This window comes from Ipomoea nil, unplaced genomic scaffold (genome assembly GCF_001879475.1).
Source record: "Ipomoea nil cultivar Tokyo-kokei standard unplaced genomic scaffold, Asagao_1.1 scaffold0465, whole genome shotgun sequence".
Taxonomy (NCBI): domain Eukaryota; kingdom Viridiplantae; phylum Streptophyta; class Magnoliopsida; order Solanales; family Convolvulaceae; genus Ipomoea; species Ipomoea nil.
Window position 1 is genome coordinate 701,466 of NW_017616893.1, and position 25,415 is coordinate 726,880.

A 25,415-nucleotide genomic window follows, 5' to 3' on the forward strand; every position below is an offset into this window, starting at 1 on the left:
TTATTTTTTATTTTTTGTCTCGCTGATCTCCTTTCCTTCATCTCTCTTCAAGCTAGTTTCCAAATTATTATTACCACCACAATCACTTATTATTATTATTATTATTATTATTATTATTATTATTATTATTATTATTATTATTACAAAATGAGATCAAGGGAGTATTAAATTTACCATAAAAGGTACTTTTTGTTAGACATCCCCCCCCCCCCCCCCCCCCCCACACCCAAAAACCCAAAAAAAAAAAGTATAGTAAATTTTGTAGAATATACCTTCCTTTTCTTTTGTATTTTAAGAGTTACTCATTCTCTCAAACTTATGTAATTAAATTAATAAGATTTTTAACTTAATGCATTTACGGTTCAACTTCTTTTGTATTAATTAATTTGACGTTAGCTTATAAAGCTTTTAAGAAATTGCGTTAAAAATTCTATCATAGTTTAAAAGATAATAAAAATATTTAAAATAAATAAGTAAACAAAAAATGGTCAATGACCTTGTGGTCTAGTGGTACGAAGTGACTCACTCTTTGTGTTTCAGTAGGTTGAGAATGTAAAACTGCATTGTAAGTTGTAACTGACTCAGTAGTACCAAAAAAAAAAAAAAAGTAAACAAAAAATGAGTTACTTTTATTTTTTGAGTACTACTAACTCTGTTCATAACTACTTTTTCAATCTACTGAAACACAAAGAGTCAATATCACATTATCACCTCCATTGAGGCTTGAACCCACAGCTTCTCATATGGGAGAACAATTTGGTGTCACTAAGCATAAGATCTTTGGCCGAGTTACCTTTAATTAATAAACGTAAAAAGAAAATATTGAGAATTTATTTATCATAATGATACCTTCAGTAATTTTTGGGTTAGTTGTTTGCTTGAGTTTATCTTTTGTGCGTCATGATATACGTACCATCAACCATCATATAACATATTAACATTAAACTTATTAAATGTAAAAATTCAGTTGATTGAATGTGAGCATTGTAAATTATATCCATTTAATAGTTGCATTCAAAGTACAAAAATTAGAAGTAAATAATTTAGGATTATAGGTGAAAAAAATAACGAATTAAACCTTTGTTGTTTAGAACAGTTTTGGTTAAATCTTTTAAATTTGATAATTTCATTATAAATTTTAAGCGTTCTCCCTTTAAGTTTGGCATTGTTATACTACCAGATGTGAAATTTTAATTAATTTTACTGTCCAACCTAAAAAGACTCAAATTGTCAATGACTTAAACACTTGAATTTTATTATTTATTTAAGCAATGGATCGGATTATATATATAGACCCTCCACTTGGTATCAATAATGCATTTTTTTTTTTTTAATAAAGTTTGGTCATCATATGTTAAAATTCAAAACTTAAGAGTCTCTTAATTAAGTTTAACTATCATACCTAACTTGGACCTGGACCAACTTTTACGACATTAGTCTCGAAATTAAGGCTTAACAATGTCATCAGCCATGGACCAAGGGCTTAAAATATGAAATCCAGGTCTACGTCGTCCGCAAATTATGCTGTGAAATTGTGTCCACCTTGCAAATTAAACGGTTCATAATTATGAATATATTATTCAAAAATTATGAACATATTGTTCTATAATTATGAACATAGAGTTGTGAACATAATTAAGAACATATAGTTCTGTAATTATGAATATAGAGATTCAATAATTGTGAATATGAAGTTCAAAAATTATGAATATATAGCTTTATAATTATGAACATATAGTTCAGTAATTATGAACATAGAGTTCTGTAATTGTGAATATAGAGTTCAATAATTGTGAATATGAAGTTCAACAATTATGAATATATAGCTTTATAATTATGAACATATAGTTCAGTAATTATGAATATAGAACCGTGTCCACCTTGCAAGGTGGACACGATTCCACAGCATAACGATTGGACATTGTCTCCTTCATCAATTTTGTTTTTGTTTTGTTTTGTTTTTTTTTTTTTTTAAATTTCTTTCCCTAAATCAATAAACCTGATCACGGATTGTTATACCATAGATCAAATGAGAACAAGTCCTTAAGAGAGAAATAAGAACCACTCTCAGTCTTATATCTAGAAAAATCCAACGAATCAGATCAAATAAAAAAAGTATAGTAGCATTTTTCGTAATTATCACCAACTTTGTTATGCAAACTTGAACACTAAAATATGCCATTCTCAGACTTTTCTAGGTTTGCACAGTTAGCATTAACATCTTGCACATTTAGTATTAACACTAGTTACCACACGCGCATTGCGCGAATATTCCAATGCCCAATGTGTATTTTTAACTTAGTATTTCATAATTTATCAAAGTATCATTTGGTATCCTAGCGTATATCAAAGCAAGATTATCAAATTTTTCATAAAAGTAAATATTTCAATTGATAGGAGGGAGAGTCTGCATGGTACACTTTGGGTCGGGTCAAGCAATAAATGAAACTGGAGGTAGGCACAAGGGCAGGGATGCAGTGCCCATCGGAGGCAACTTAAGCAGTCGACCGGAACGAAGTGTCGGGGTCGTCTAGCTCGGTCGTAGTCAGATGGGAAGGAGAGCAGTCAGTCGGGTAAGCAAGAGAGCCAAGTAAGGTGTCTACCCAGTCATGCAGATGAATGAGGGCTCCAGTCAGCTGGTCAGATAGCTAGCTGGGGAGAGAAATCAACCGGTCAGGCAACAAAGTGAATCATAGGAGTAGTTGTTCGGGCAACCGAGCAAGCAGTCGACAACCAGACGGGAAGCGTTAATAGTCGAGAGGATAGTCAAATGACTATTGGCAAACACTGGGATGGAAGGCTGAACAAGCATGAAGTCATCTCAAGGGCACGCGAGTGCTAAGAGGAGTTGCGAGAAGATGCACAGGTGGACGACTAAGCGAAGAGTCTATCGAAAGGTAGATCAGCCGACTCCCACGAGGACTCGAACAAACACAGAAGTATGGCGGAATCCTTATGCAATTTGGAGAGCGGATCTCGTGGAGCGGCGAGATACGCGGATAGTACCTATGCATAGCTATAACCTATTGCATATTTTTTCATAAAATTAACTAGTGTAATAGCAATTTTAGAGGGAAACACCCTCACTGGATAGTACCCAAGCATAATTTTTGCAACACAAAACCCTATTAATTGCCGTGATCCAAGCTTCCTCTTGTTGCCACTCTCGGCAAAAATGAATTCTTGATTTAATCTAGTCCCCTGGTATGCTTCAATGAAATTTTAGTGCCTTGATGCAGTGCACCTTTAAAAACATAATCAAATCCTCATTCCAATTTTCCTAAAAGATAATGATAATAGGCATAGTTTTTCATCCGTGTTAAATATATACTGTAAATAGGTGTATCGTTTCATCAATGCCCAATGCGTGATTCTAATTAATTGACCAAAGTTCATGTTAAATTTTATATTGTATTTTTAATACACGTTAACATATTCATAGTATATGTTTAACAGTTATGTCAATTTTGATTGGGATGAGGTCCGAACCTAAGATCTTCCTTATGAAAATCAATGATTAAGTTAAGAGTAATAATAAATAGTTAACGGATTATTCCGTTACTAAAGTTTACACTGACGGAATACAAGGGTATTTAAGAAAAATAAATGATATAATAGAGGGTAAAGTAGGAAAAATAATAATAATAATACTAAAATCAAAATAATATGAACCGTTCATTTCAACAAACAATTACACTAACATTTTTTGTTCCCGTTAGGGGCCTAATTTTATTGACTCTTATTAAGTTTGTAGATTTCACATATTTAGTATATATTAAAAGATTGCATTTGCAAAAATGTGAAAGTGTATTGCACTTAGTATTTTGATTTTAGAGTTTATTACTGAGTTTTTTATTTTATTTGGTTTAGTGGTTCCCTTTTACTACTTAAGGTCTAGCATTTACAGTTTAGATTTAAATTTTAGCTTTTTCGTTGATTTTATAAAATTTACCAGGTTTAATTTGCATATTTGTGTTCAAGTTTGCATAGTGAAGTTGATGATAATTACGAAAATATCACCACATTTTTTTTAAAAAAAAATCTTATCAGATTCGTCAAATTTTTACAGATGTAAAGCTAAAATTGGTTCTTATTTGTCTCTTATGTTACTGTTCTCACAGGACCCTTAGTGTGTGTGTGCGCGCGTGTATATATATATATGAGCATATAGCCATTAATGTGCAATCCAACTATTAGCTTAGGTTTTTAGTTGAGATGGAGCACATGCTTCAATTTGGTATCAGAGCCAGACCAAAAGTCGTGGGTTCAAATCTCAACGCCACTCGTAAGCGACTACGGTTTACCGATCCACGTGTTGCTTGGAACCCACCGCAAACGTGAGGGGGCGTGTGAGCATATAGCCATTAATGTGCAATCCAACTATCAGCTTAGGCTTTTATATATATATATATAGGACGCGGTTTAAGTGCGGAGATGCCACTCATATATAGGACGCGGTTTAAGTGTGGAGATGCTCCCAGGTGAAAGATGGAGTTAGATATGAGTCATTGATCAAATATAGATCAACGACTCAAATCAATGAATTTTTTTTTAAAAGGCGCGTCCATAATTAATGAAGCAAACTATAAAAAATGGCGCACTTTAAGAAAGAAAACAACGCACCTTAAAAAGGAAAATAACGCACTTTCAGAAGGAAAACCACGCACCTAAAGCTTTAGACCAACGCACCTTAAGTTTCAACAACTGACGCACCTTAAACACATAGCACAGAAATCACACACCTTAAGTACAAAAAACCACGCACCTTAATAAGAAAAATCACGCACCTTAAGAAGGAAAACCATGCACCTTAAATTTGACCTAGATGCAAAAAGACCAAATTGCCACTGTATTTTTTTTTTTAATCTGGACTGTTAATTATGATTAGGTCAAGACTTGAGATTAAACCTCATATTCCTGAAGCCTATTACCACATTTGATCTCTTTTATATATATATATATATATATATATATATATATATATATATATATATATATAATGAATCATGATATTATAAACGTTTTGGTCACACGGGAGCCAATTGTTTTGGCGCTATGATGATCCTTGTCAAATTTTTAAACATTTTGGTCACGCGGGAGCCAATTGTTTTTGGCGCTATGATGATCCTTGTCAAATTTGTAAATGTTTTGGTCATACGGGAGCCAACTGTTTTCGGCGTTATTCAGGGGCTCCGGGTTTTCAGGCTAATGTGGCCGTCTCTGGTGATAATGGTGATTCCAACGGTCCTCATCAGTGGTTCCCTGACACTAGTGCTACAAATCATGCTACACCTGATTCTTCTTTAATGACTTCTGCAACACGTTATGATGGCCCGGAGACTCTGCGAGTCGGCAGTGGTACAGGTTTGCCTATTGTTAATGTTGGTTCCACTTCGTTAGTTACTGATTCTAGGTCATTTAAGTTACATGATGTTTTACATGTCCCTGATCTCTCTTCTTCTCTATTGTCTGTCCAGCGTTTTGCAAAAGACAATAATGTTTTCTTTGAGTTTCACCCCCTTTGTTTCTATGTGAATGACATTTTGACCAGGAAGGTTCTTTTTAAGGGACATGCGTCTGGGGGTCTCTACACATGGCCTGCGTCCTCCTCAGCTCTTGCTACGTTTGTTGTTGCGCGATCCTCTTACGTTTGGAACATGCGGTTGGGGCATCCTCATTCTCGAGTCTTACGTATAATTTTAACGTCTTCGTCTATTGGTACATTTAATTCCAGTGATCTTCCCAATGTCTGTTCCTCTTGTCAATTGGGAAAATCCTCTCGTTTTCCTTTGACTTGTGTCGAAACTACTAGTACACATCCTTTGGAAATAATTTATTCAGATATTTGGGGCCCGACGCCATTACTTTCTGCGTCTGGCTATAAATATTTTGTGTTGTTTGTGGATGATTACACTCGTTATATATGGTATTATCTCATGCGTTCTAAATCTGATTTGTATGCTATATTTGATAAGTTTTGATCACTCATTGAACGTTCTTTTTCTTGCAAGATTATTTTCTTTCAATCTAATTTAGGGGGAGAATATAAAAAGCTTGGTTCCACTCTTGCTTCGCTGGGTATTCGCCACAGGCAATCCTGTGCGTATACTCACGAGCAAAATGGTCTAGTGGAACGCAGAAATCGTCATGTTGTTGAGACAGGGCTGTCTTTAATGGCTCAACCATCTGTCCCGTCTCGTTTTTGGGACTATGCTTTTGAAACTGCTGTGTATCTAATTAATAAAATGCCTATTCGTGTTCTGTCTAATGAGTCCCCTCACTTCCGTTTACATCGATCTCCCCCGTCATACTCTTACTTGCGAGTGTTTGGCTGTTTGTGCTTTCCTGTCCTACGTCCTTATAATCGCAATAAACTCCAGTTTCGTTCATCTCTCTGTGTCTTTCTAGGCTATCCTCCGTCTTATCGTGGCTATCGTTGTTTGGACACTAACACTAACAAGGTTTTTATCTGTCGCCACTTGCGATTCGATGAGACTGTGTTTCCCTTTGTTTCTCCTATTGCGTCGCAGGTTGCTACACGTGTTCCGAACCGTGGGCTACTGCACCAATTGTGATGGGCCAAGGAAGTGATGTCTCGACCACGGTTACTGATCGCGCTCGGCAGATTCACGAGCCCATGGCGGTTTCTGGCGGCGATGCCGGTCACGGTCACGAGCAGTCCGCATCGAGTGAGAGGACTATCTCGGACCAGGAGGTTGAGCAGCGCGGCAGGCCGCGCGGACGTCCTCGACGTGCTACTCCACCTCCTCGATCGCATAGCATGAACACTCGCAGCTCCAGCCCGCATCAACATGTTGCCTTAACCACAATTTCCACTATATTGCCTGAGCCTACTTGTTACTCTCAGGCGGTCAAGTTTCCTGAGTGGCGTGATGCAATGGACACAAAGATCAATGCCCTGGTCCATAATCATACGTGGCGTCTCGTTCCATCTCAACCAGGTATGAATGTTGTTGGTTGCAAGTGGATTTTCAAAACTAAACGGAAGGCCGATGGTTCAATAGATCGTCATGAAGCAAGGTTAGTAGCCAAGGGTTTTAATCAAGTTGCTGGAGAGGACTTTTCTGAGACCTTTAGTCATGTGGTTAAGCCCACTACGGTTCGTCTTCTCTTATCTTTAGCCGTATCTCGTCGGTGGTCTATTCGCCAGTTGGATATTCACAACACCTTTTTAAATGGCGAGCTAGCTGAAACTGTTTACATGCGACAACCACCTGGTTATGAGGATAAGTCGTTACCTAATCATGTATGTTTGCTTAAAAAATCTCTATACGGTCTCAAACAGGCTCCACGTGCATGGTTCACAAGGCTACATAATTTTCTTGTCTCTGTGGGCTTCTCGCCTTCTAAGACGGATGTGTCTCTTTTTATCTATTCTCGTGACAATATTCATCTTTATTTCTTGGTGTATGTTGATGACATTTTAATTATGGGTTCTGACTCAGATCGTGTTACTGCTCTTATTGATAAATTAGCACTTGAATTTAAGATTCGTGATATAGGTGTGCCTTCTTTCTTCTTGGGAATAGAAACTGTCTCGTTATCTGGTGGTATGCTTTTATCCCAACAACGGTACATGAAGGATATTCTCAAACGTGTTGGCATGGTGGACTGCAAGCCAATAATCATGCATGTCTCTTTTGCGAAAATCACAGACGACGTGGTCGTCCCCTATGCCGATCCAACACAATACAGGAGTCTTGCTGGTGCTCTCCAGTATCTTACGGTAACTCGTCCGGATCTATCTTATGCTGTTAATCTATTGTGTCAACATATGCATACTCCCACTACTACAGACTGGGCCTATCTAAAGAGAGTCCTGCGGTATGTCAAAGGCACCCTGAATCTTGGCTACGTATTTCTCGGTCTACATCTATGGATATTCACGCCTATTCTGACTCAGATTGGGCTGGCGATCCGAATGACCGCAAATCTACTAGTGACTTTGCTGTGTTCTTGGGCAGTAATCTTATATCTTGGGTTTGTCAGAAGCAACGGACTGTGGCACGTTCTTCGACTGAAGCAGAATACAAGGGACTCGCTGATGTATCTGCAGAAGTTACATGGCTCGTTTCTCTGTTACATGAAATCGGCATCCCACCTGTGTCTCCTCCTCGACTATGGTGTGATAATTTGGGAGCTACTTATTTATGTGTCAATCCAGTGTTTCATGCCCGCACGAAGCACGTTGAGATTGACTATCATTTTGTTCGCGATAAAGTAGCCAAAAATGAGTTAGAAGTGCACTTTATTTCAACCAAGGATCAACTAGCGGATATTTTCACAAAGTCTCTGTCGTCTCTTCGTTTTAACTTTCTCCGTGACAAGCTCAATGTTTTGGCTAGCCAACCTTGTGCTTGAGGGGAGTATTAGGACTATATTATTCATATTAGACTAGAACTATATTATTCGTATTAGACTAGGATTCTATCTAGCATCTCTATATATTCGCTCCATGTACTCTCAAACATTATTATTGAATACAACACAATTATATTCTTATCATATCATCTCATTTTCGCCTACAACATTGCAATCCCACTCTCCAAGTTTCTTACTCATCCCTCAATTTCTGTTAAAATCTCAACTATTTAACCTCTCAAATTATTCCCATAATTTCTATTTTGATTTGTTATTATTAGACATTACTATCTACTTCTCTCATACTCACATCCCTTTTTAGTCTCCTTATTATATTTTGTTCTATAATATCAATATCAATATCCATTTTTAAATTCTTAAAAATAGGACATATAGTGGCAACATAAGCAATAGGCCTATTGGTTTTTCTTTCAATGAAGAAGAACAAGGGTTCTACTATCATTTTAAATGTGTTAATTCTTATCCTATTAGGAATGAATTGTTATTAATTTTAATTTATTTTTAATTTTTAAAATTAACATTGTAATCGTTGGTGTTAATTTTTAGAGTAATTAGTCCATTACAGAAGTTATAATCTGATTTTAAATCGAATATATATTAATGTCATAGTTTAATGTTAATTATTCGAACATCTCCTATACATACCCTGGTATTGGCAAGATGATTTAGAAGGCTAAAAATTTTGTTTTTCAATTCTTATTTCTTTACACTCTTTCTCGTTTTCATCAAAACTCTGCTCCCACAATCCTACAAAAAAATTGTGTTAAACCTTATGTTGTAGTTGGCTAGTAGTGATATAGTTTGAATGATTAACTATATTCCTAAAATTGATTTTAAGGAAAGAGTGTGTTACACATGATTGAATTTTTCTCTTTTTTTTATTCGTTGTTATTTGGGATTATTTTTTTTAAGAAATTTAAATCCCGTTATTATATCTATTTTATATAACTAAATTTAATTTATTCATTTATTAGTGAAAATTCCAACACATGATGTTTAAAAAACTCAGGGATTCTATACATGAACCAATGCCCTTCTAAAATTTTTTACTTTTAATCCAACAATAAATTTCATTTTTTTTAATATAATGTATTAAATTGTTTGTTTCATATAATTAAAAGTTTTAAATTAAAATCTCCAAAAAATACTTCACACATATTAAATCAAGTTTAAACATTATAGCCATCAATTGATTATGAACTCGCAAATTAAAGATTGATGGAGTAGTATTTTTGAAAGACACAAATCATATAGTTGGATATAATTATAAAAGAAAATACCATAATTTCATATTAAATTACGCGTTAATTACCGAAATGGTCCCTTGACTATAGCGAAATTACCAATTTGGTCCTTGACTATTTTTTGACCAATTAAGTCCCTCAACTTTAAAAATCTTAACCAATTTGGTCCTCCGTTTGTTTGACCGTTAGTCAACCGTTAACTTGGGACCAAATTGGTAATTCACTATAGTCAAGAGACCATTTTGGTAATTAACTTTAAGGGTCGACAATTTGGTTCAGTTTTCTCGAACCGTACTATACCAAACTAGTTAGATTCGGTAATATACCGAACAATCGAACGGTAATAGATTCTTGTATATCGAATGGTTCGGTAAAAATTTGAACCGAACCGAATACCGTTTGAACTTTGAATTGCTATTTTGTTATATATTAGACTTTGGATATGGACTATGTAAACACCATAACACATAATATAGAACTTTTGATATTAAATCATAAAAAAATCAAATAAAACATTTACGAGAGATACCCGTGAAAATATGAGCTGAACGGCAGAGCAAGCAGCAAGGGACTTGGATTTACTTTTTATTTATTTATTTATTTATTATTATTATTATTATATTTTTTAAAAAAATCAAACGGTATTCGGTTCAGTTCAATTTTTTACCGAACAATTCAGATCGGTTCGGATCGATTTTTTATCGAACCATTCGGTATACAAGAATCCAATACCGTTCAGTTGTTCGGTATATTACCGAACCAAACTACTTCGGTTCGGTACGGTTCGATTTGTGAAAACTAAATCGAATTGCCCACCCCTAAAGTTAATTACCAAAATGGTCCCTTGACTATAGCGAAATTATCAATTTGGTCCCAAGTTAACGGTTGACTAACGGTCAAACTAACGGAGGACCAAATTGGTTAAAAATTTTAAAGTTGAGGGACTTAATTGGTTAAAAAAAATAGTCAAGAACAAAATTGGTAATTTCACTATAGTCAATGGACCATTTTGATAATTAACCCTTAAATTACAAACTGGAAAAATTTATATAACTATCAATTTATATAAAAGTTTAGATATAATAATAATTATTTTTATATATAGTTGAAATAATGGATATAATATAATAATAGAGTCCGTAGACCGTAGTACGAGTTGTGGTCAAGTAATAAGCTCCAAAATCCACCGAAATTGCGGATAATCGGGACATACGTCGTTGCTCTTTAAAGCATTGACCGGCATAACCGGATACAACTGTTACCGTCCAATGAGGTGGTGCACACGTTCCTGTCAACGTCGGTGACTTTAAAAAACCTCTATCATAGTATCACTCAAGTTCACCCTCACGACTACACGAAGCGTATTGTCGCCATATAAGCCAACTCATATGCAGCTGTCTTTATTTTGTTTTATTTCTTTTAAAAGTATTGTTACAAGTGCCAGCTGATGTCCTCCGAATTTGATAATTTCATTATGTTTAGCTTTTAATTTTTAAATTAATATTCGTGATCTTTCGAGTTTCAAATTTTTACTAACTGTAACTTTTCCTTTACTCTCCACCATTTGTGTTGTGAAAATTAAGGGTAAAATAGTCTTTTTAATTTACACCAGGCCATATGCCTAGCTTCCCATGTAGAATTAGCCCTATTTTGCCCTTAAATTCTTTTCTATGTGAATAATTCTTCTCCAGCAGCCGAATACTTGGGAGGCAAGAGGAGAATTAATTCCGGTGGCAGTAACACTTTCTGGGCGTTAATTCAACCACAACAGCAATTGTTCAGTCGACAGTTGCAATTCAAGTCTAGGCGGTAGTTCGAAATCTTCATATGCAATTCTCTAATAGTTTCATATTATTTAAATAAGGAAGAGTTAATTACCGATTTGGTCCCTCGACTATGATTATTTCACCAATCTGGTCTTCAACTTCCAAGATTCTTCAATTTAGTCCCTAACTATGCTTTTTTTTTTTTTTTTAATACCCGAAATGGTCCTAACCGTTAGACATCCCTTAACTCATGACCAAATTGGTAATTTTACTATAGTCAAGGGACCATTACAGTAATTAACTTTCGTAGAAAATGGTGCATGTGATGACCGAAATGGTCCATTGACTATAGCAAAATTACCAATTTGGTCCCGAGTTAACAGATGTCTAACGGTTAGGACCATTTCGGGTAAAAAAGGAAGAGTCGAGGACTAAATTGAGGAATTTTAGAAGTCGAGGACCAGATTGGTGAAATCTTCATAGTCGAGGGACCAAATCGGTAATTAACTCAATAAGGAATGTATACACATTAAACAAAAATTATTAGAACACTCAACAATCTTAGAGAGATTAAATGCCAAATAGAAGTATAGAACAATAAATGGTGAGATCATTCAAGAATTTGAAAAACCATTTTCTCAAATTATGAGCGGTCATCATCATCAAATATTCAAAACTTGTTTGCTTCAGGCAAACAAACATAATCTGATTCACTTGTGACTTTTAAGCACATAGCATTTTTGGCAGAGTAGCATAGCACTAAATATCGAAGTTACAGACTTCATTCATGAAATATGAGTCATTAGTCACCCAAAGACGATTAATCTCCATTTTAGATCTTCCAGATCTTATTGAAAAAAATCATTCCAATGACCAAACACATTATCAAGGGAATACTCAACAACTTAGGCAGTATATTCCCACCAAAACTAAGTATTTGATTTTCCTTTCAAAACTCAATGACACTCAAAATACTTAGTATTATATTGTCACGTACTACTATTAGAGTACAAGGTGACTAGCCTAGAAGACAACAAGTCTTACATTACTTAGTATGATTTTGTCATGTACTACTACTAGAATACAAATTACAAAATGACTAGTCTAGAAGGCTGATTGAATCACTTATTAATTCCGTCTTTGTCATGTTCTACTTACAAAGTTTCACTTGTGAAACAATGCGGTGTTGCACTGGTCATATTCAAAAATGGATTCAACATCCTCAAATCTTAAATTTTGTTAAGTGAGGATTATAACAATTTGTTGATCATATCAAATTCTTTAGGGATTAACATATCACAGTAATCCTTATAGGATTGACATGGGATTTGTGGATCCTTTTTGAATCAAATATTTATTATTGAGGCCTTGGTCTAAGAGGTGATATAGGATAAACTAGTGCTTCTAATTTACCTCTTCGGTAAAACTATATTAAAAAATAAGGCACTATCATTTTGTTTAAATACTAAGATTTTAGATCTTCATCAATATTCAAGACTTATGCAGAGAATTTCTATGATAAAATCTATCACCATAAATAGGCTTGAATTTGGACAAATAATCATTAACTTTTGAATCAAGATCAAGACAATTTTATATTAGTGTCATATATATTGTCCTAGTGTTGTTAGCTTATAATTAGTGCTATGAATTTGTCTTTTGGACAAAGCTATGTTAAAATTTAGGCTATAGCTTGTTTGCATATCCAACAAGTTTTATGTTTGTGCTTTAGCTAGATCTTTTGCTGCCTTTAAATGACTAATAGGTCTGTATTCAATCTATATGAAGGTTGAACTGTACTATCTTATGAATTATCATTGTAATGGCTCACAACATACCAATGATACTATAAGGGAGCGTTTGGTTCACGGAATCTTGGATTACCCCATGTAATAGAATTGCCTCCAGGAAGGTAATGTGTTTGGTTTGAGAATGTAAGATTACCTTATGTGTTTGGTTTGGATTATAGAATATAATATTACCTTGTTCGTTTAAGGGTTATATGGATCAATTTACTATAATTTCCTTAATAATATATATATATATATATATATATATATATATATATATATATAGTATAAACCAGCAGTTGTCTGTAGTATGTATGGTACAAGAATTCATCTGCCTTAGCTTCTAATTCTACCTTGGGATGTATATATTGGTTTGGAAACACTCTATGTTCGTTTATTTCTATATATATACAAGATATATAGAGTTTTATTATAACTACTAGTTAACTACAATATTACAAAGGATGAAAATGTATTATCATAAGAATTAATTTCACTTTTGGTCCCACGACTTTTGAGTTCTTATCACTTTTGGTGCACAATTTTACATTTTTTCAATTTTGGTGCCTAACTTTGTTATTTTTATCAGTTTAGGTCCTTCTAGCCAAATTGACGGTAAAATATTTCCAGATTTTATATTTTAGGGGCAAAATCGTTATCCCATGGAAAGATCTTCAATATTTAAACAAAAGAAAAATCATATTAAGAGGAAAAGATGAGTTTGCCAATGGTCGAAACTATAAATCCCATAGATCTGTCTGGTTTCTGCCCATCTTCCCCATTATTCTCATCATCAAACACTTATAGATATGATTTTACGGTGATTTTGTTTAGATATTGAAGATGTTTCCTTGGGATGACGATTTTACCCCTAACAATATAAAATCCAATAACATTTCACTGTCAATTTGGCCGAAAGGACCAAAATTGATAAAAATAACAAAGTTAGGCACTAAAATTAAAAATTTTTAAAGTTGTGCACTAAAAATGATTAATTCTTATCATAATATAATACATATGGTAATATCCACATATATTTATTCACAACGAAAATAAAATTTTAACAAATTAGTTAAAAACTTATCTCCGATCCACAAATGTTAAATCACAAAGTTTGCTATAAACTTATCAAACATGGACCTACTATTTAAATGATGAGCTAAAGTGATTTTGATTATGCTACATTTAAGGGTTTAATTTGGAAAATATTTAGAAACAAAACTAATGATTTTTCAAACATTTTTTTCCTATTTATGATAACAAACAAAAGTTTGTAATATCACGAAAGTAAATTCTGAAACAAAACTCAGATATCAATGCAAAATTTTAAAATAAGAGTATTTTTTTATGCAAGAAAAAAATATGATATGATATTTATCTATATCTATATAATAACAAAATTATTATTAATATCTCCTTCTATCCATTTATGTATACATATATTTATGTAGTTTGTACACTATAAAAAATATGTACCCTTTTTAAAAAAAATTGTGATTATTGTTATAATTATACACATTGGTTGTTAAAGTGGTTACTTATTATGAAAATTTCATTTTAAAATCTACCTAAACTTATACTCCACCTAATTGAAATTTATAAGCATTTAGAAATCTATCTAAATACATACCATATAGTTAGGGACTACATTAACCTATACAAAATTTAAAATTTAAATTCTTTTAATTTCTAAATGGAATTACCTTAATTATAATTAAGTCAATATGAAATATAGTTAAAAAAATAAAATTAACTAAATATTTAGAAAATTACTTAAATACATACATATACTTACGCACTATACTAATCATGCATAATTAAAATGCCAATTTAGTTATGTATTTCTAATTGTATCTTAATTATAAATATAGCAATATAAATTATAATTAGTAAAATTATATTATAAAATTTGTCTAAATACATATTAATAAATATTATGTGCATATACAATACATTATACAATCATATTAGAAAATACGTCAAGTTATGGTTTAAATCTAATCTTACAAAATTTAAAATATACTCCGTACATCTTTTGATTTCTAAATCAAATACCCTTGTTTTCAAAATAAAAAAATAAAAAAAATCTAATACCCTTAATTATTATTCACATTGTTTGAAGTATAATATTATTTATATATGAAATACAATTAGATTGTTTGAAGTATAATATTATTAATATATATGAAATACAATTAAGAATAAATTTATTTTAATTATGTAAATTTTTTTTTTTTTATAAATTAATCTAAATATGTACATTTTTTGTAATGCTACTGACTCTATTACAATGTAGTACTTGTCCATAATTACTTTCTCAACCTACTAAAGCACAAAGAGCCAATAACACCTCAGTGCACAAGGTGCTTCGCAATCTAAATATGTACATAATTAGGATTATATTAACCATACTAAATTTTAATTTTAATTATGTATGTTATGAAAATACATATTTGACCAAATATATGGAAGTCCAACTATATTATTATTATATTGTTCATTTTATTATCTTTTCATTTTTATAATTTTATTTCAATTTATGATATTATAATTTCTTCTGTGCATCGCATGCACGGGAAAACAACAACAACAATAATAATAATAATAATAATAATAATAATAATTGGCTTTGAATTAATTGGCAAATAGGAATGATATATAAGTATATACAAGGATGCATAATTAAGGAGTTGTAAAAATGAATATGCAAACGTTGATCAACGGCTCTCATCGTCGGAGAGTTTGCGCAAGAGATCCTTAATCAAATACTCGGCGACTTGGAGGTACGCTGATTCTGTGAGATGAATGCTGTCGAAATATATGTACTCTGAAGGGTTTGTACACACATGGGAGTTGCTATTGCACAGTGGTCCCACTTCAACCAATCCACTCCCACAACACCCTTTCTTTGTTTCCACGAAACCTATATACATTTAATCCAACTATCAATTTCAAATTTGAAATGGAACACATGCTTTAACTTAGTTACAAAGTCAATCTCATACCAAAAATCATTTTAGGAAGTGAAAATAAGCTTAGAAAATAAAATTTAGAGTTGTCCGAAATAGGCCGACTGGACAGGGCTTGCCAAATTCCGCCATATGGCAAGGGCAGGCTAACAAGACCGTCAATATAGGTATTATAAAATTCAATGTCTGTCCCACCTTTTTGATGGCGCGGGACGGGCTAAGACCATTTTGACAACTCTAGTAAAATTACTATATGCATCTAGGAGCCAGGGAGAATGAGGTTGGAGCTTTACCATTTTCTTGTGGATTATTGATGAGGTCAAGCAAAGGAGTGTAGGTATCGGCATACAAAACCTTGCTCCCCGGAAGCGTTTCTTGCAGCGCCGCCAACATATGTTGAAGCTTTGCATTATAAGATTGAGCATCGGAGTTCTCCTTTTCAACACACTTTCTCAGCACCGGCGACTTCGCGGTCAACTGGATCGGAAGACACCCAATTGGAGGCAATCCACTCACAATAATCTTACGGCACCCAACATCATACAGCTCCTGCATGCATGCATGCATGTCATCCAACGGATCAGATTTCATATTCAAATTATTCATTCAATTCAAATGTAAATATTATTTACAAACCAAAGTGGAGAAATAAGACTCAAATTAAAAGTATTCCTTAATGTGTGATCATCATTATATTGATATCAGACTAGCTTTCCCACCCAATAAGGTGAGAAGAGCCACTACTGGAAATTATTGAATTTCTGACTACCAAGTAATCTTAAATCAAGTTGAAAGCAAAAAGTGGTCGGAAATAGCAACAAAGTGGACGGAACAAGATTTTCAACTTGATTTAAGATCGCTTTCAGGTGGTCGGAAATTTCATAATTTTCAGTAGTGAGCCAAAAGACTATAGAGAGTTAAAAATGGATTAGAAAATGATTGTAATCTGACCTTGACAAAACTTTGGAGCTTCTCCAGCAGGAAATCTTGGTACTTACCAATACTGAACTCAAGCCTTCTGGTGGGCACATCATAGAAGTTGAGAACAAAGTCATTGGAACCGCCACTCACAATCACCAGACCGCCTTTCACTATCCTCTCACCCTCTCTCTCCCCAACGCTCTTCTTCACCCTCCCTATATACTCCTTCAAATACTCCATCTGTTTCCTCATCGAGATGGCCCCGGAGAGAGTGGCGGTGAGGTCGTCGTACCCCGAACCCGCCGACGCAAAGCTCACGCCGCTCCTCAGCTCGGCGTCGGAGATGTTTGGGCGGAGATAAGGAGGGACGCCGCCCTTCTGCTTGAGCCCCAGCAACTGCGCCAACACGTCGGGGACGAGTTGCCCGTCGGAGAACCGCCCCGTGGCTATGCCGTTCGTATAGTCCAGGCCGTATGGGGGGTGATTGGCTCTGAAGATTGTGGGGATGTAATTGTTATTGCCGGTGTCCACTGTGGAGTCTCCGAACACAAGAATGGCGGTGAATTTTGGGATTGATGATTGGCTTTCAGCATACTGAAAAAGAATGAAGAAGAAGAATGGGAATGCTCTTATTGTTAGTTCCATGGTAAAATTAAAGAAACATAAATTTTATTAATTAAACCCCATGTTTCAGTAGTGGGCTTATATATATAGTTTGAGTATGTATCTGAACTGAACATATGTGAGAAAAGTGCTAAGAAATCGGAAAAGTTTTGAGGTGTAAAGTTACGGGAATGTGTAAGGAAAAGCAAAACCTTGTTTAGAGTTTCCTTTCAAGTTTTTGCACAAATTTTTAGATGCCAAATAAAAGAGAAGAAAAGAGGAAAAAATAAAATTACAAAACAAAAACAAAGTCGTTTGGTTTAATTTATTGTGTTCAGAATTGTTGGAACCTGGAAACATGTGTCAGAGCTGAGGTTAAGCAGAGTGTAGTGGCCTCCAAGAATACTTGTGATTAGTAAAGATGTGGAATCATTGCTTCACTTTCTTTGTAAGGCAATCTGGGTATTATTCATGTTTTCTACTCATCCTATAGTGTTTGTTTTACTTTGAAGTTATTATTAGGAAACTAAAATTGCCACATAAGTTTTATGTCGTATCAATACATCAATTGTCTTAATATGGAGTATGGTCTACACAACTGTCAAATAAACTTGTAGTAAAATTAAAAATGAAAATGAATAGTAGAGCTCATATAAATATGTATATTATCAAATGAATCTCTATTAAAATTAAAATGATGTTAATATGTTATACTATTGCTATAATGAACTTATTGTAGGTATAAAATGAGATTAAATAGCAAATTTCATACATATATGTATATTGTCAAATAAACAGGAGCTTGATCCACACAATAATGATTGGCTTCATGGAGCATGGAAAATTATGTTGTGGACCCGGGTCCATCTTGCAAGGTGGATCCAGGTTCAAAACGGCATCGTTTTGCTTCAAAACGATGTCGTCTGAATTTTTTTTTAAAAAAAATAAATTACTTCCTTCCTTGCCGTTTGTTTTCAGAATTCATTCCTCTATGTTCACAATTTTTGAACTGAATATTCACAATTTTAGATCTCAATATACAAATTTGTTCACAATTTTTAAACATTATATTCACAATTTTTGAAGTCTATATTCACAATTCCATAACTCTATATTCACAATTTTTGAAGTCTATATTCACAATTACAAAACTCTATATTCAACAATATAACACAATTTTTAAACTCTATATTCACAAAAAATATCTTTAATCGAGAAAACGGTATCAATAACGACACTATTATTCCAGACATGTAAAATTACGTCGTTTTAGACTTGGGTCCACCGTACAAAGTGGACCCGAGTCCGTGGCAAAACCATAGATGGCGGCAAATTATTGTATGGACCATGGTCCACATAATGTTATGTGAACCATAACAAAAAGTACATTTCTAATATACTAAATATACATTATTTTTGTACTGAATATACATTATACAATATAATGTACACTCAGAACAAAAATAATGTATATCCCCTGTACACTATTTTTGTACTGAATGTACATTATTTTTATATTGAATGTATATTATTTTATAATAGACAAAATATGATCTACACAATTTTTGTGGACCATGGTCCATACAATAATGATTGATAGATGGCATGGCTGCACGATCCACAATAAAATTTGCCTCTACTTTTGAAGTTCTTTTTTTTTTTTTTTTTTTTTTTTTTTTTTTTTTTTTTTGAAAGCAACTTTGAAGTTATGATACCAAAAACAACAATAATCATTCAGATTTGACCCAATAATATAAGATCTATTCAAAAAAAAATAATAATAAAATCAGTTCAATTGGCCCACATCGAAGTTGGCCCTTTCCAAACCAAAACCCCAACATTTTATGATCTCATGATAACGTTGCCATACCTCCTCCAATCTGCAAATTTGCATATACCAATGTGCGCCCAAGCACAAAACGTATGCTGACGTCATGCTGTCTTCATTCTGTCTATTTAAACAGACCAAACTTCATTATATGTATTCAGTAAAATTTTATTTAAGAGTTTATGTGTATTCAGTTAAGAGCAATGTTGCAAAACACGCTAGGCGCACCCTAGGCGCCAAGGGGGCGCCTAGGCGCCGATTAATCGGCGCCTGATTTTTTTTTTTAATTAAAAATAAAATTAAAAATTAAAATTTTTTAAAATTTAGTAATAAAATATAAGGTTTCCATAGTTATTTCTTAGAAACTATTTATGAAAGTGGTTGTAAAAGTGTTCAAAAGATTGTTTAAACCATTTAAATACATAAAAAACTAAAATTAAGAGCTAAAGAAGCATTTTTTTGAGAAATTAGTGGACCAAACCGCCTTCGGCCGTTTGCGGTGTATAGATCTCGAAAAAATAAGCGATTTGAAAAAAAAATTGACCAAAACGGACAACCGAGTCAAAAGTTATGCATTCCGAAACTTTTCCGACATTTAAAAAAAAAAAAAAAAAAAATCCGCCGAACCGCCAAACCGGCTGGTTAGGCGGTCTAGGCCGCGGAGGCCGTTCCTCGCGGCGGCGCAATGGCGCCTAGGCGCGATTTTTGCAACATTGGTTAAGAGTTTATGTGTATTATGTTAACCAAACCTCATTATGTGTATTCAGTTAAAAGTTTATGTGTATTGTGTTACGAATTTATGTGAATTCAGTTAAGAGTTTATGTGTATTACGTTATGAGTTTATGTGTATTATGTTAAGAGTTTATGTATATTATGTTAAGAGTTTGTGTATTATGTATTATGTTAGATTATGTGTATTCTGTTATGCGTTTATGTATATTCTGTTATGAGTTTATGTGCATTCGAAACAGAAGATTTTTTTTTTTCACAACTTAACAAAACGACGTCGTTTTGGAAGGTGCAATGTGCGCGTCCTTGTGCACGGTATAACGATTGAATCTCCATTGCTACCACCGTCATTCACATTCATAATAGGAACATATAGGTCCTCGTTTAAGTCGATCCCTAATTTTTTTGAATTGAATTGGATATTCCAATTCAAATTCAAAACAAAAAACAAATCTCCATGAGTTTGGAAGAGTAGTTGACTTAATATATATTTTTATGGTATTATAGGAATCAAATCTATCATAAACCAAATAAGAACATAAAAAATGGGTTAGAAATTGATAACAATAACATTGAACGTAAAGTTAGATCCAAAAGAATATATGTACAATGATCCCAAATAATGGTTCAAGGAATAAAATAAATAAAGGAGCTCATATAATGAGTTAAGACTAGTGTGAACTTGTAAAGAATCAAACCCAAGTCTTTAAATTGAAAGTATGGACAAGACACCACCAGACTAGGAATGTTGTACGTAATGACCAAACTATGAAATCAGAAATTAGAAATGTAATTGCAGCCCGCATGGGCAGCTCGATCAACTGGTTATAGAGGTAAAGTTTGGAAAAAAAATGTAATTGCAAGACAAAAATGGGAATTAGACTCCAAATTAAATTTAGAGTTAATTCCAGCAATACTCCTCCGACTATTGCGATTTTCTAAAATTGGTCATTGATTTTTAATTTGGACAAAAAAGACACTTGACTTTCTAATCTGTTCCAGCAATAGTCCTCCTGTCTAACTTCCGTCTCTTAGCCGTTTGTGGAGGTTTAAAATGGTCTTTTTGCTTTCTTCTTTCTCATTATATGTACGCAGAGAAGCAGATTGACGCAGAGAAACAAATTGACGCAGATAAGGAAACTGAAACAGAGAAGCATCGAAGAACTCCATCGTTTCTCACATATCTTGCTCGCGTAGCTTCCTCAGAGCCAAAATTGCTCGCCTAGGGTCCTTCCTCCATTATTGAACTAACCGTTGTGTGTCCCTCTCAACATTCCCTGGACCCTGGATACTAAACTGTCTATACATACATACATGATGTATATATACAACTTTGCAGATTCTCGAATAGCATTTATCTCTGTGCATTATATCATGGTTAGGTAATATGAAGAGAGAATTTGAGATGTTGTCATCGTACGTTGTCTCCCCTCTCCAATCACTACCCCTGCCTTGCACGGCACACTCGCGAGGCTCTCCCGGCAACAGCTGCTGGAAGTTCTGGTGAACTCGCCGGCGGCTCAGACGTTCCTTTAGTCCAGAGGCTGTTGCGTTTACTCCGTGGAACAATTGGCTCTGCTAAGAAAAGTAGTCGACAGAAAAGCTCTGTTTGAGCAGATACTCATCGCCTCTGCATCCATGTTACGGTCCTAATTAAGGTGCTCAATAATGGAGGCGAAGAGCTTTCACTACTATACCTTGTAGACATTTCTTGATTCCTTGAAGATGAAGAGCTTCACTACTATACCTTGTAGACGCTTCAATAATGGAGGAACCACCCTAGGCGAGCAATTTCGGCCACTGAGGAAGCTACGCGAGCAAGATATATGAACAACTGGGTTCCTCTTCCCATTTTTTGTCTCCTTTTCTTCATCATCATCATCATCTTCTTCTTCTCCCTCAAAAGCAGGCGACTCAGATACTATTGAACAACTGGGTTTCTCTCTAAGCATTCATCAATGGTAGGTGATTGTCTAACACCCCACTGGAAATCTCTCATTTGAACTCGCTGGGGAACGATAGGTAATTGTACTGCTCGACCTCTGTGTGACTGTGTCCAGCTTCTTCATCCACCTCCGTTGCCGGCCAGAGTAAGCAGTGGGTCGATCTCCACATCAGCCTGCTGACGAGGAGGTGTATGTTGTGGTTGTAGGAGATGTTGGTTACGTTCGGGAAGTGGAGGCAGTGGTCTGTGCGTGGCAAATGGAATCACGAAATTAGAAATCCTGTGGAAAAGTGCAGTGCCACTAGCGGTGATGGTTTTGCTCGCGGTGGTGGCCAGTCTAACGAAGATAGGAGAAGAATTTGCGCAATATATAGTCGAATATTGAGGAAAGAAGACACATGCTTTGAAATGACAGATTTACCCCTTAAATTAACGTGAAAGTGAAGCTAAGATAACGGAAGGACCTTTGATGGAAAAGGTTTTGATAGTCAAGTGTCTTTTTTGTCCAAATTAAAAGACGAGGACCAAATGTGGAAAATCATGATAGTCGGAGGACCTTTGCTGGAATTAACTCTTAAATTTATTAATTATATCAAAAGCAGCAAATTGAAGAACAATTCCAAAAAACGTACTAACGCAAATAAATAAACAACCAATTAACTAGATGGAACTAGAACTGCAATAATCCTGGCTAGCTAAGCTAGCTAGCTTCTAATTACGCTGGTGAAATAAAGAGGAACCGAAAGCAAGATGCTGCAGAATAAATTAAAGATGAGAGCCAATGGAACCCTGGTGAGGCCGGGCCGGGCCAATGCAATCTGGAAAATTGCATTTTATATATATTCCCAATTGCCAATTCAATCTAGTTATTAGGCTCCATATTGCTTCCACATTGTAGCGACAAAGAGCAAGAGATGTGAGGTGGCGAGTAGCAGAGAAATGGTGATGAGGAAAGTGCCGAGACGCAGCCATTTCTCCTCCAAGGTTCTCAAGTACCCATCTTTACACGCATTGCAGTTGTAACACAAAACGCTCTCTTTGTTCCGCCACAGATTGCAGTCGCTGATGTATAGATCGCTGCTCTCCGCCGTTACATTCGCCGGAATCCTCCAGTAGGTCACGTTCACGTACTCCATGTCGCAGATCGGCGGCGGAACGCAGCAACCCGCCTGAAAATTCAAATTCAATACAATTTACAATTCAATTCAGATCTTTTATATACATATATATAAGCATTCAATTGCGAACAAACTACTAAATGATTGCACAACATCTGTTCTCAGACATGTTTTCAGGACCTTGTGATGCAATCTGGTCTGATGCAATACAATTCAGTAGTTTGTCGATTCGCACCTGAACCTGACCCTAATTTCTAATTTCTTACACATCAATAAATATATATATATATATATATATATATATATATATATATATAAACATTCAAATGCAAACCAACCTTAATCCACTGATTGCACTGCAACGACTCTCAGACATATGGAGGATCTTGTGGTTCAATTAAGTCTGATGCAGTGCAATTTTTCAGTAGTTCGTTATCCGGTTTGCACCTGAACGTGACCCTATATATAGGTATAAATATATAGTTACCTCAATGGATGAGAGCTTATTGGGGGTGAAATCATAGGGTTTGAGAAGGTAAGATCTGGAGATCAAATCCTTGCATGTTCTGGTTTCATAAATGCAAGACTTGATCCCGGACCAGTCATCGTCATCGTGCAATTTGGATTTGAGCCAAGAAGGAGACCCAAGGATTTTGCGGGACTCCACTTTGTAGGCTCCCACCAGGCCAAGCCCGACCACCAGGATGATGAGCAATGGGATCATCACCACCAGTACTCCGGTGATCGGAAACCGGGATCTGAAGTAGACCACCAGGTTGCTCACCACGAACACCACCGCCAAGAAAATGGCTATGGCCAATTGTAACCTGGGTAGACTCAGTAGATTCTCGCACTCGTACCGTCCGATGTATACCAAATATATCACTATGAACATGATTGGAATGGACAGAATGAAGGCCATAATGGCTACGAAATTCACAAGGTTTCTCAAATTAAAGAATTCCATAAAGCTCTTTTTCTTGCTCGCCGGCTGAGACTGAGCCTCTGGGTCTTCTTGTGGAGGCGGTGGAGGAGGAAGGGCTCTTGCGTCGGCGATTGTCGCCTGCGCCGGCGCCTGTTCTGTCGTCTCTGCGCCCTCGTGAGGAGTATGATGATCAGCTGTATTTTCTTCAGCCATGTTACGTTAATGCCTTGCTAGCTAGCTAGTATAGGAGATTTGATATATATATATATATATATGTGTGTGTGTGTGTGTTTGTAATAATTACCGGATATAATGAATCAATGTAATGATATTATGATAGATCCTTGCAATAGTACAGAGATTGATTATGTATATATATGGGTTTCAACATCAGGATGATGATATAATTAGTCTTTACTTAATTTCACAGTTTTCGGAGTAAATTACTAAAACGAAAGATTTCTCATCCATCCTACAATTTCTCTATAATGGATCAGAGATGCTTTAGGATGGTTTGTTAAAGAACAAGCTGAAAACTAGACTATTAAACAGCATCATATCCATTTTTGTCTGTCATTACTTGCTCATCTCATCTGATCTACCCACACTCAACTTACCACACCAATTATATTGTAACAATTAATGCCATAGTGTTGCTATTGTATGTTTCAATTCAACCTTAGCTTCAAATGGCATCATCATGCCAATTATGAATTTATAAATTTTAATATATTATTTTTGGGTGTAACTAGGATTTTCACCATCAAACACAGTAACTAATTGTCTAATTTCCTCATTGAATTATAGATATCTCTAAAGGTGATACAGGTAGTCTGGCATTAACATATATGTAACGTGACATTTACAAATTCCATGCAAATGGAGCATTAATTTTACTTAAGCTAGTCGCACGTACCAATGCTTGCATATGTTATTCTACATACATGCAAACTAAGCATATTCATAAATTAAATCAAGGCTAGGCTATGGCACTACAAGAAAAATGCACATAGACAATACTAGAAAGACAACAGTTTTTAAGAAAAGTGTTGTCTTTTGTATAAAAGACAACAGTTTGGTCCAAAACCGTTGTCTTTGGTGCAACGCTTTTGTCAAAGACAATGGTTTTTAGTTAACCGTTGTTATAAGTGTGTTGTCTTTGTGCATTTTGTG

The 25,415-nt window shown here is 34.8% G+C and overlaps 2 protein-coding genes across 2 annotated transcripts; both read right to left on the bottom strand.

The window, feature by feature from the left end:
- Positions 1-15,834: 15,834 nt before the first annotated feature.
- LOC109173095 (GDSL esterase/lipase At2g24560-like) lies at positions 15,835-17,826 on the bottom strand. The gene is made up of 3 exons (XM_019322353.1): positions 17,124-17,826; positions 16,466-16,721; positions 15,835-16,126 (listed from the first exon to the last, which is right to left on the bottom strand). Exons 1-3 carry the CDS (start codon positions 17,736-17,738, stop codon positions 15,921-15,923), a joined length of 1,077 nt encoding a protein of 358 aa, XP_019177898.1. The 5' UTR covers positions 17,739-17,826; the 3' UTR covers positions 15,835-15,920.
- Positions 17,827-22,934: 5,108 nt separating this feature from the next.
- Positions 22,935-24,455, bottom strand: LOC109173050 (tetraspanin-15-like). The gene is made up of 2 exons (XM_019322310.1): positions 23,805-24,455; positions 22,935-23,368 (listed from the first exon to the last, which is right to left on the bottom strand). The coding sequence occupies exons 1-2, from the start codon at positions 24,453-24,455 to the stop codon at positions 23,069-23,071; spliced, it is 951 nt and encodes a 316-aa protein (XP_019177855.1). The 3' UTR covers positions 22,935-23,068.
- Positions 24,456-25,415: the final 960 nt, after the last annotated feature.